General features: G+C 36.6%; 1 protein-coding gene and 1 non-coding gene across 2 annotated transcripts in view; both read right to left on the bottom strand.

Annotated features, from left to right (window-relative positions):
- LOC146145118 (uncharacterized) overlaps positions 1 to 9,613 on the bottom strand; it is a 39,202-nt gene extending 29,589 nt beyond the window's left edge. The window contains exons 1-6 of the mRNA XM_083390440.1: positions 9,473 to 9,613; positions 9,337 to 9,411; positions 5,924 to 6,031; positions 5,055 to 5,099; positions 4,841 to 4,928; positions 943 to 972 (exon numbers count right to left, since the gene is read on the bottom strand). Coding sequence (XP_083246566.1) covers positions 943 to 972; positions 4,841 to 4,928; positions 5,055 to 5,099; positions 5,924 to 6,031; positions 9,337 to 9,411; positions 9,473 to 9,530 — 404 coding nt within the window. The 5' untranslated portion in view covers positions 9,531 to 9,613. The remainder of the gene's footprint in view (positions 1 to 942; positions 973 to 4,840; positions 4,929 to 5,054; positions 5,100 to 5,923; positions 6,032 to 9,336; positions 9,412 to 9,472) is intronic.
- A 488-nt stretch (positions 9,614 to 10,101) lies between these two features.
- Trnaa-ggc (transfer RNA alanine (anticodon GGC)) lies at positions 10,102 to 10,176 on the bottom strand. The gene has a single exon. It is a non-coding gene; the product is annotated as a tRNA-Ala (tRNA).
- Positions 10,177 to 13,011: the final 2,835 nt, after the last annotated feature.

Below are 13,011 nucleotides of genomic sequence, written 5' to 3'. Positions count from 1 at the left end.
GCAAGTATTGGCGCATGGTTGTTTCTTGACTCGCTCCTCTCTGAGCCTCCATAGCTCAGTTGGTAGAGCGACGGTCCCGGCTTGACCGGAGGTCGTGAGTTCGAACCTCACTGCAGGCCAGTTGTTTTTCTGGCTTGCTCTGCTTGCATCATAGATCGACAGATTCGGCATGTCTGCGATGGCTTTTCGGTGTACTATTGATACAGAAGCCGTAATCGTTGGTCATAAAGCAACTTCCGAGGGGCTAGATCACAGATGTTATTAAACACATATGTTTGTTTGTCTTTCATTGATTGATACGGACTGATGATCCCCCAGTGTGAAGTTGCTTGTACTAACAAAATGTGCAAGTATTGGCGCATGGTTGTTTCTCGACTCGCTCCTCTCTGAGCCTCCATAGCTCAGTTGGTAGAGCGACGGTCCCGGCTTGACCGGAGGTCGTGAGTTCGAACCTCACTGCAGGCCAGTTGTTTTTCTGGCTTGCTCTGCTTGCATCATAGATCAACAGATTCGGCATGTCTGCGATGGCTTTTCGGTGTACTATTGATACGGAAGCCGTAATTGTTGGTCATAAAGCAACTTCCGAGGGGCTAGATCACAGATGTTATTAAACACATATGTTTGTTTGTCTTTCATTGATTGATACGGACTGATAATCCCCCAGTGTGAAGTTGCTTGTACTAACAAAATGTGCAAGTATTGGCGCATGGTTGTTTCTCGACTCGCTCCTCTCTGAGCCTGCATAGCTCAGTTGGTAGAGCGATGGTCCTGGCTTGACTGGAGGTCGTGAGTTCGAACCTCACTGCAGGCCAGTTATTTTTCTGGCTTGCTCTGCTTGCATCATAGATCGACAGATTCGGCCAGTCTGCGATGGCTTTTCGGTGTACTATTACTCTATATAAATTACAATTAATATTTAGGAATGTCTCAATTCATATTTACCCATCAAGATGAGGTGCTGGTTGTGTTGTTCTAAAAAAATAAACTTAGTGAATTTTTGCGCACAAAATAAACTGTAGTCATAGTCAAACAGTGAGGTGAATTTATTGCAAAATTGTGTTAAGTAAACATTTTTCCGATATGCATATACTTTCTGTGCATCCAATCTTACATACTTTTTCCAGGAATAGTATGCAATTCTAAATTTTACCACTTGCTATTACCAAGCTGGTGCTGAGAACAACACACATTTTTTTTAAGTTATACAAGGTATAACTTGAAATATGCTTGTATTTCAACATCTAACAAAAAGTTCTGCCATATAATCCGACAACAAATGTTTAATTACAAATATCAAAAATACCAAAATGGTTAATATTTTAGACTGGCAAATATCGTTTTAATATTACTGGTAAGAAATGTTAAAGGTAGATAACTTAGGTTTTAAAGGGTAGTCCCTAATTTAAAATAACAAATCTTAATGTTAAATACAAGATTAATTTTTGTTTTACATTTATTTTGGAGAGTGGGATAAAATATAGATATAATTATTTCATTTTTATACAAATTATATTGGCATAAAACATATCTAATCTGAAACAAACGAAACAAAAATGATAAAAACACTGTTTAAAAATATTGTAGAAAGGCATGCAAATTTGGGGGAATTACATAACTACACCGTTATATATTAAACCGTTTTTCTTTCTGTTGCTCAACAATTTATTTAACACAAATAGTCTTACAACATAATAATGGTGTTCACCCAAGTTTGTTTAAATGCAACTTGTGCGAAGCTATTTATTGTAGGATGTCCCTTGGAAGTAAATAAGGATGATATGAAAACAAGAAATTTTTATAATAGTCCACATGAAGCTCACAGGCTACATGTTGTGTTTATCCTTGGCAAACTGCAGTGTTATTTTAGAAAACATAACACCAGGCAGTCGGAATTTTGCATGGTTAAATCTTCAAAAAATTAAACACATTTAATTAGATCTCTCCTCATGTGAATATGAACACCTAAAAAGTGCGAGCCCCATACAAATTACTGAAACATGCATAACAATGCACATTCTGTGAACATGCAGATAGGTTTACTGAAATCAGTCATCCTTTTGGCAGTATGACTCAGGGACGGCTTGATCACAGAATACACAATGTGTATATGCATGTTTAGTTGCTGAAATATGGGCTGTTGATCCCCCTAGATCAGGGGTTCTTAAACTTTTTTTACCTCGGACCCCTAAAGAAGTTTTTTGCTTCGCATGGACCACGTTAGGAAAAAAAAAATTTAAAGATGACGACATAAATTTACGTCACAACACAAATTAACTTTAGAAATCTGCTGTTTTCGGTCCAAAAAAATGTTAGAGTGAATACATTCAGAGCAAAAATGTTTTATGTTTAATTAAAATATTTTTCTTTAAAAATTTGATTACTTCTTAAATATACACTAATCTTTCAATTAGACTCTCATGAACCCCCTGAAACTAGTTCACATACCCCTAAGGGGTCTATGGACCCCAGTTTAAGAACCCCTGCCCTAGATTGCTATATTATATGTACGAACAGGATGCAGCAGGCAAAGGTGCTATGGGTGTTTCTATACTCGCTCCCTTCTGAGATTGCATCGCTCAGTTGATAGAGCGACAGTCCCGGAATGACCTGAGGTCGTGAGTTTGAACCTCACCACACACAGGCTAGTTGTTTTTCTAGCCTTGCCTTGCTTGTACTTTATTCCTGATCAGACTGACTGATTTCTTTAAGCCTCTCATTTGGCATCTTGTGCCCTATTTAGGTTTTGCTATGACTGTCTTTAAAAATGGGGATTATTTTATGATGTTTTCTTTACATATGTAGAAACAAACAGGCGCGTAGCATGACCGTTTCAAAGGGGGGTGTCCCGAATTTCCAACCTAGGGAATTCCCCTATTTTACGGTCTGACGTTAATGAGCAATGACTTCATAAAACAGTGACGGTGTAAAAAAATAGTGATTGTAATGACGTCATAAAACATTCTAATCACAAACAACTAATGTCCAGCAAATGCGAACACATGCGTCGTCGACACTCCTGCCAGGCGAAAAACTAAACCAAAATCCAAAATCGTAAAATATGTGTGATTTATTTTGGAAGAATCCTAAACTATCAACAGCGCAGTTTCCTAAGTTCCATGTACAGGACTAGCATTAAATTACAGGCAAGCATTTCGCCACAAGCATTACTAAACAAAGATCGTTTTTCCCCGGGTGTTATTATGTCACAATTAGCACAACATCTGCGCTAAGCAGTGTGCCAAGTCAGTTAAAATACAAGCTGCGGTTGAGGGGAAATAAGTTGTGTCAACTGCACATTAAACACGTCTTAGACTTAGAATATGCTTATAGAGAATAATTTTGCGTTAACTAACATAACTTAAAAACGGGCGACTTTGAAATGCGCATGACAGTCATCATTATACCACCTTTGAAGAATCTGTTTCAAAAAAAACATCCGTTGTTAACTAATATCATATATTAGAACAGACAGCGAACAGAGAGGAGACAGCGAGGAACATTAGCTGCGCCTAACGTTTTAGCGAGAAAAAAGAAAGACGGTTTGTCTTAGCGTTGTTAATTGTCGAATTTACACTTGATAATATAATCAGCCAACCTAAACAAATAACGAAAGAGAAAAATATACTGCATTTTACGGTCAACCAAAAAACGACAAAAAAAGTTTTTCGTTAGATTTTGGTTACGCATTAGCTTACGACGCGTGACCCAAGAACATTAAGAACATTGCCACTTCGGACAGTTTGCTAAACCCTGACCAAAACGAACAAAACACGATAATATTACTCACAAAAAGGTGGGTAGCAAACCCCGGTCCCCTGGAAACGCCATTGTGTAACATGATCAGTAATCTAAATCACCTAGGGCGTCTGGGGAGGTGTTATAAACACCCCTATCCGGGGAGGTGTTATAAACACCCCTATCCAGGGAGGTGTTATAAACACCCCAGAAGGGTACGGGCAGAGCCAAAAAAAATTTACGTTTTGTGTATTCTAGGCGCTAAAAACGGCGATTAGTTATTATGAGCTTACAATAGAAAATTTGCAACACCTCGTATTCAAGTCCGATTGTCTTATTCACTTCCAATTGTCAAGTGATTTTAATTGCGCGTGAAATGCTATGAAATTGCGGCGTCAGAACAGCCTCTGTGACGTATCAATCACAAACTGTTGCAGTTCGTTGTTAGCAAAATTAACAATGCTTATCAAAAAATTTGGTGATATTTGTAGTTTTGAAGCGTGGCTTTATCGCCCTTTTGAACTCTGTATAATTAGTAAATTATTCCACTGAAACTATGCAAGAAAAACACAAACATGGCTTATTACTGAAGTTAAGAAGGCTATTTATTATCAGTTTATCGGGCAATAGTTTGTCGATGTTTTAATCAAAGTTTCAAAATGCGACGGTCAAGCACTCCTTTTCAAGATTTAGGCTAATAAAAACATTCAATAGAGCGACCTGCGGTGAAGACGTTTGCTGTAACTTACATGCCTGTTTTCTCAACGTCGTTGGGAAGGCGGTTCATTTTATCAATAAAATATATATTCGTTAACAGGCCTGCTTGAGATTACTTAAGTCGGTGACAGGCGACTGCTAATTGTAACAACGATAACAAGCGGGATTAGGCGGTTGGCGGCGATAAGCACCGACGACTAACCTGTTTTCAATGCCAGGTGCAATGTTTCCGATGTAAAAAATGTTACCGATGTAACATTGCAGCAATCACGGTTTTAGTTTTGTGATAATTGTTTACTGAGATTTCAAAGGTGGGTGTCAAGACTCCTAGACACCCCCCCACACTATTCCCCTGGAAACAAATATAAATCTTACTTTTAATACTTACATAAAAAATTGAGATCCATTGGTGTTTTTACCACGATTAGCCATTGATAACAAAAAAGGCTTGTCATGGTTCAACGAAAAACTTTCATCTAAAAATCAGAAAATAAAAAAAAATTATTTCCTATAGTTTTCATTAAAAAATAGATAATTAAAACTAAATCACTATTCATTAATAGGTTTAAAATAATTAAAATTTGGTAACAAACATCACATACCTTCAAAATAGCCCCCATAGATGCTTTCTCCACCACGGCCATTTTCTAGATGCAGAAATTCAAGAGTTTAACCAAGTTGTGAGTAAAATTATAAAACAAAGCATGGCATTTAGTATTGCTGTGTACATAATCCACAATTTTAAATATTATTATTGCTTTACAGATCTTTTTACACAAAATAAATTTATTGCAAAGTAACATACATGGTGTTATGGTTAGGTAACAAGTAATTTGGTTACAAAATTTTCTTGGTACGCTATTTAGTTTGGGGTACGTGGTAAACAAACAAGCTTTTCTTAAAAAATGTGTTTACTTACTGCGGGCTGCATGAGAAAAAAACTTCATTACAATGGGTATTGGTCATATTACAAAGATTAAATCAGGCAAAACATGATACATTGCATAAACAACATTAGAAAAAATTTGAATCAAAATGTTTCAGAGATTGGAAAACGGCTGTTATACTTATTTTGTCCATAAAGGTGGAATACATTTAATTTAAGCACAAAAAAAGCATTTACATAGAGGCCTATTAGGTTTGACAAATTTTGTGTAATTTAGTGCCACAGTGCAAAGGTCTGCTTTTGTCTGTAAAGATCACACAAGTGAAACATACCAGAAAGAAAGAAAAAATCCCGAAAATAATTTCCATTTTAGCATTTTAAACAGGCTAAAATAAGAGTTTGGCAAGGTTCATGACATAAAAAAATAAAGTTATTTTTGCTCTTCTTAAGGAATGCAAGGATCGAGGTATTCGTTAAAGGAACATGAGAACTGGACAAATGAATTCATATCAGAGATTTACCGGATTCTTTAATGGTTTTATTATGGTTATTGAGGTTTCGTATAATTAAATCAGTTACAAATACCTTGTGAAAAGTCTCCACCCTGAAGCATGAAATCATGTATTACTCTGTGAAAAATAGAACCTTGATAGTGTAGAGGCTTATTAGTGGTAGAACCACTTCCCATTTCACCTATAAATGAAGACAAAAAATATTTAAACAAACAATTTCCCTAATTACAACAATCACTGCATAATGCTTGAGTAGCACATCACAGGGTTTATATTAGTGTTGCCAATCATTTTTTTATTAAGGCACAGATGCCCTAAACTTTGCACTACAGGTAAGTGTGCAAACTTATCATCAAACATAAAAGTGCACAAATGGGCTTCACAAACAACCTTTTTTGTCTTAACTGACTTTGAGTTGCTTCAATATTAAATCTGCGCAGATCACCTGGCAACACCACTGTTTTACTATTTTTAGGTATTCAATTTAATACTGTTTAGGCACAATCAGTGTTCCCTCTAATTTTTTCCCATGTGCACAGGTGCCAAAAATTTTGTGCAAATGCCGAAAATAAGTGCGCAAAGTGCCCAAATTATTAAACAAAAAATAGTATTTCCGCACACATATAGGTTATGCACAAAGTACAGTACAACAAAAATTAGTGAATAAAAAGTGGTCCAAGCTTAATTGGCTTTAATCAAAATCGAATTGAGCACAATTTTATTTTTCTATTACTGGATACGAATCTGATTCAGTCAAATAACATACTGCAAAGAATCATAATTGGGATTTTATACTTGTACTCTCACCAATTCAAGTGTAACTAGACGGGGGTGCGATTATTGTATAATTTGTCAGGGGGTATATTTTCAGGGCTTTTTTTCAATTAATTTTATTTATTTTTTTTATTTTTTTTTTAATATTAATTTTTTTTATTTTTTGTTTTTATTTTTTTATTTTATACTTTTTATACTTTAATATTTTGTATTGTGTATTTTATATTATATATTATATATTATATATTTTATATTTTGTTTTTTATTTTCCCTAACTTGTTTCTGCAAGCAAAAACAGATATGGGCCGAAAATTTCCCCACTTAACTTATGCTTTTGATGCGAAAGGGGTTCAAATATGGCATAGATTTTGGGGAATGATCAAAACATATATTTGATAAATAGAATTTACGTAGAAAATGCGTATGGCCATTTTATTACATTTTAACCAGCTTACGTGTTTGAAAAGCAGATATTATCATTCTCTTAAAGACTTAAAATGGTTTAACGCCTATAGTTTGCTATACTTTTGCAAACTTTTAGTCGGTAAATTTTACCATGGCTTGGTCCGTAGTTTTTCCAACGTGCAAAACAGGTGCTAACAGAGGGGTGTACATGTACACGATCTAGCATTTAAATTTGCGGAGGTAAATACACCCTATTGACACTTGATTATTAGGCGAAGCTTATCGCGAATAATTGGTCGCCGAAAAAAGGCTGACGCCGCATTTAAAGCAAGCATTATAAATGAGTCGCCGATATTCTGCTTTAAACATCCCTACTCGCAATGCTTCCCTGCGTTAATTGTACAGTGGGTGAAACTTTATTCACGGCCTTACCTCTTTGTGTATTACCACGACAATACAATGAAATATGATTTGGAGAATATTTGAAAAAATCGTATTTGAAGAATATTTGCTATTTGCACCTGTTTCGTATGTTACTCCAATCCAACATACCAACACACAATTTTAAGTTGTGTGGGCCTAGTGTTGATATGTTGGATTGGAGTTGCCACCAGATTTCGCATTTAAATTTGCGGCGGTAAAATAAGTTGTTTCTTAAGAGCATTAAGTAATTTTACTAAAGAGAAGCCTCTTTTTAAAATGCAAGTTGCACAAGCCCAGTTTTGGACGAGCCACTTCGCACAATGAAAGTATCACGCGCGGGACAATAAAGCGCAGCAGGCATTCAGTCGCTTCGTCACTTCACAAGCAGGAAAAGCAAGCGAATATGAACGAATTCTGTATGAAAGTTTTTCTGCTGCTAGATGTCAGTCGTTAGCTACAAAGAGCTAAAACGCAATATTTCAGGTTTTTGCCCCCCAAACAAAGGCTCCTGGAGGTGCAGCCTCATAAACTTTTACAAAGCACCTACATACCACTCTACGCCATGTCTAAAAATTTGAAGGTTCTACGATGTATACTTTTTCTATAAAGCTTCGGACAAAAATCGGTCTGAAACACGTCCCAAAAATAAATTTTCGGCCCATATAATTCAATTCAGGTGGGGGGCTAAATCGAACAGAAAAGAAAAGCCTCGCGCTCTCTTTTTTACGTATTGTGGTTTTCTGTGCTTGAAGTATGTTTTACTGCAGGTTGCTTCGCGCCACAACAAAACGCGACACTTCGCCTAACACTATAGTTGATGGTTGACAGCAAATAATGACAATATAATTGTAAAATTACAACTAAACCATTCATCCGCAAAGGCAACAACCATATGCATCAGAGGTGCTGCGCGGCGCACTATAGTGGGCCGTTTCAGGTTTCCAAGGGTGTCCTGTTCACAGACAGTTATTGTTTAAAGTTTTGTCTTGGTTTCCCGCTATTAACTTTAAGAGACCGCAACAACATAATAACACAGACTAATTGCTCATTCTTGGCTGTATTTACATGTGTAATACACAATAAGCGATATTTTAAAATATCAGCCCGTCAAAACATCTTGAAAAACACTGCTTACAAATATTATTATAAGACATTTGCATTCGAACTTGTTGTTACCAAAACTGTCGCAATTTCTTATAATTTTTTTATAGAAACAATTCAACAAATACAGAAAAGTAAAATTCTTATCACTGGGTACATCGTAAGTCCAATAAACTTTCCAAAAGGCGTGAACGACCAGGTTAAACATTTAAAAATTAACAATGTTTAAACCATAAACCTCATAACTATTTACCACTGTAGCGTCTTTAATATTTTCCCGGTGAACGATTTTTCAAAAACGAGACAAAGAGTCTTTATTACGACCATACAACGGGAAAAAGAGTCTCTATTACGAGCTTGGAACGTAACTTCAATCAACCTTATTATTTGTGTAGTGTTGTATTTATTTGCGTCCTAGTGTTTCAGAAAATAACTGGCGCTAAGTAATGTTTCGCTTGGTAGTGGTGCTTAACACAGGTTGTCCTACACCAAATAAGTAAATTTCTCGCCGAAGCCACTCGCCAGTCGAGCGAGTGGGTGTCAATCAGCACTCGCCCGAAGTGCTTTGCATTCGCATTAGCAAACCGCACCCTGCAGTAGGTCTGATAACAATAACCAATTTTTGCTAAGGGCACTCATCAGTTGGACAAGTGGTTGCCAATCAGCACTTTCCCGAAGGAAAATGTACCTGCATTCCCAGCGGGCGAGTGAAAAACATCAACCCTAATATCATTATTTTTAACAAGCACACATGGTCTTTATTTTAAAAAAAAGGGAACATACCAGTGCAAAGGCACCTGAAGTTTTCGCATGTCTTCGGGCATTTATCAGAGAAGAGTTCAAAAACAATTCGACCAGCTGGAAAGGCAAAAATGTATCAACAAATATGTATAAAAATACAATAAATTACAAAACAAACCTTCTTTTTCACCAATTTCAATATCAAAAAACACTCTTGGGAGTCGTTTGTTCTTCATTTTAATATCAAATCCCAGTATATGTCAGAATTGTTTAAAAACTAAAAGTCACTTGCTTAATTTCAAATTTCTAGAAATAAAACATTGTATACCTTACTTAAAATAAAAACGACACATATTAACTTTTTATTATATATAATGAAAGTAGAAAATGACTAAATTTTTTTCTATTTTTTTGGAGAAATTATCCAATATACTGTATAGTGACAGCAATTAATCGCAATACATTTTTCTAAAATAAGTATAATATGTATTGTAATAAAAAAATATTCAAGTTAATATTTCAAACAACTGCCACAAGACGAAGTTACCTAAACTGTGATGCACAACTACACAAAAAACAAAACAAGGCAGAAAAAAACTTGTTTGAGCATATTGTTAGTGGAATGCAACACAATGAACTCGTAAGCAACTAAACATTCACACATATGTGCGTTAATAACTGAGATCTAGCCCTTCGAAGCTGCTTTTTGACCAACGACTACGGCTTACGTATAATTAGTACACCGAAAGCCATCACAGACTCACCGAATCTGTTGATCTATGATGCAAGCAGACTAGAAAAACAACTAGCCTGCAGTGAGGTTCGAACTCACGACCTCCGGTCAAGCCGGGACCGTTGCTCTACCAACTGAGCTATGCAGGCTCATAAGGGGCCGAGTCGTGAAACAACCATGCGCCAATGCTTGCTAAATCTGTTAGTACAAGCAACCTCATAGAAGGGGATCCACAGTACCATATCATTTATTCAATTAAAACATTTGCAATCTTACAAGACCTTCTAGTATTAAAGGCTTACACCCTTATTTGTTTTTATTTGGAAAACAGGCGCGTTGGTAAGCACAATTATAAAGCAACTCTGGCAACGACTTTGATAGGTTTGGTAATATATATTTTTTTTAAATAATTAGTCAAAACTTCAAAGTCAATTAGTCAAAACTTTCAAAGTTTTTTTAAGTTTTGCTATGTTGCTGAATAACCAGGATTATAAAAAAATCCTAAGATTCTAGATCGTTATTTCATGGGAAATCATGGAAATTTCCTTTCGAAACATTCTCAAAGAAAAACTCATAGCAACTAACTGAGATGTCACAAATAAAATTGCAAGCAATAAATAAATATGAGGGCATTAATATAATAATAGTACTTGACTTACTCTAACCCAGGGGTGTCCAACATGAGGCACCTAATAAAAATGGCACGCAAGCCCCCAAAAAACAGCCAATTGTCAAAAAAGCTAAATTTGTTATACAGCCAATTGTCATTGTGTATTCACAATACAAAACAAACCCAGCAATTACGACAACAATATTCTGATATTACAACACTATTCTGTCTTTATTTTTGTATAAAAGCGCTTTTAATATGAGAAAAAAGATAGTTGCTAAATTTTGGCATGGGAAGAAGTTATAAGTTAAAAATTGGCACGTCGGCATGTTTGAGTTGGACATCCCTGCTCTAACCCAAATGATTTTAGCAATATATACCTCTGGACAAAAAGAAGAGGCTATTTACCTGGCCACTAAAGTAGTTTAAAGCGACATAAAATCACCAACAGCTGCAAGCGTAACAGAGCCTTTCTTGCAAATAACCTATAGGCACTTACTGAGGCTATTTGTTTGGTTAACTAAGTAAGCTAAATCAATTTCGGAATATTGCATTGAAATCAAACTTAGGACCACCACCACCACCTAAACTAATTCAATGCATAAACATGTATCATGGGTTAAAGCATAAAATTTCAATCTAAGCAATTAGCCATCTATGGGAGCAAATTTTTGCAAAGCTTTTTGCACACCTAAAGTTAGAATGATCAATGATCATATGACAACTCAACAGGTTTTAAGTTAAAGTGCGCACGCCATTTCTTTCTAACACTACCGGTGTGCATCTGTCACAAAATGCAGACTGGAGGAATACGATCGCAATAGAGAAATATATTGAACGAGATTACTAAAGTGAGTTAGAAAATCTGTCGTTTATATTAAAGTTATTTTTAAATATGTCGCCTCTCGGCGTGCCTGCGAGATCTCGTCGAAATATGTCAGACTTTTCAAAAGGGGTAATAGCTGTATATCTAGGCAACAGAAAAGAGGATTACCCGACTCTCCAGTCATGTACATTTTACGATAAATTAACAAACCTTGATTATGTTTTCAAACGAAGTTACCCAAATAAACGCCGAAAACGCGTTCACAAATCGCCACGCCACTAGTGGTCATTGTTAGTTGTTTTTATTTTCTTAAACGCGGTTTACCATAAAATCATCATTCCCAGTCTGGCGCTCGTGGAGTGCGGAGCGAAAAATGGCAAGCAGAGCAAGTTACGCTCAGGCAGTGAATAAAAATGCGGCCAGCTTTAAGAGGCCGAATTGCCTTAGTATGAGGAAAGTTAATCAATTAAAACGAGACGAAATTCTGAATCTTATAAAAAGTATGGATTATCCGCCGAAGAAAATGGTTGGGATTGCAGAAATGCGAGGCCAAAACGTCGACATACCTTGCACCTTTAGCGACGAGAGATGTCTAGTTAGGGGTAAGAGGCGCTGGCTCTGTAGACGAGGGCCGACGGCTGCCTAAGCCCCTTACAAGTTCTTAATCTGACTCCAGAGGAACAGGCCGCTAGAAAACCTGTCCTTAATTTCTTGTACAATCCACTCAGTATATAATATGCCCGTTGAGTATATTCACAAATCTCAGAAACACAGCGATAAACAGAGCGGTGATTCAAGCCGCTAATCAGTAATACGTTTTCAGTACGAAGCATATTGTAGAATAGAATTGTGAAACGCGGAAAAGCAATTTGCTAGGCGCTGCGGTCACACGTCAGTGGACAATGGTCACGTGTTTAGTCACGTAAAAGTGGGCTAACTGCTACAGCACCAATATACAAAATGTCTTGGAACTTTACACGAAGGTCAGCACAAAAGAAACAGTGAAATTTGTTAAACTATACGAAAATGACAAGATTAACATTGCAGTTGGCTGGGTGCCAATTCCTTTCCCCAGTGAACTTATAGCAGAGGAAATATCGGCAAAATATGGAAAAGTTGAAAAGGTGACACACAGGAAGGACAAGGTTGGGTTGCTAACCGGAATGAGAATCTTGACAATGAATTCAACGGACGTCGAAGAAAATCCTTTACCAAGCTATATTAGGATGGCGGACTGTGAATTTTACGTGACATATCATGGGCAAGTGTTTACTTGCAAGTATTGTGACGAGAAAGGTCACAAACAAGCAAACTGTCCCAAACGTCAAAAGATTTCCCCCGGCTAGTGAAAAGACAAGAAGAGCCCAAGCAAGACAAAGAACACGGACAGACAAACGATAAGGCAGTTGCACCCCAATCTAGCGCTGGCGCTAGCAACGCTGATAACGATCCACACTCTACAGCAGCCGTAAGCAGCATTCTAAACGATGCTGACAAGAAGACTTTAACTCTGAATCCAACGCCAACATCAAGTCAAGCACACCGAAG

The sequence above is a fragment of the Ascidiella aspersa genome, chromosome 5 (genome assembly GCF_963924565.1).
Source record: "Ascidiella aspersa chromosome 5, kaAscAspe10.2, whole genome shotgun sequence".
Lineage (NCBI taxonomy): Eukaryota > Metazoa > Chordata > Ascidiacea > Phlebobranchia > Ascidiidae > Ascidiella > Ascidiella aspersa.
This window is presented reverse-complemented; position numbering and strand designations above follow the sequence as displayed.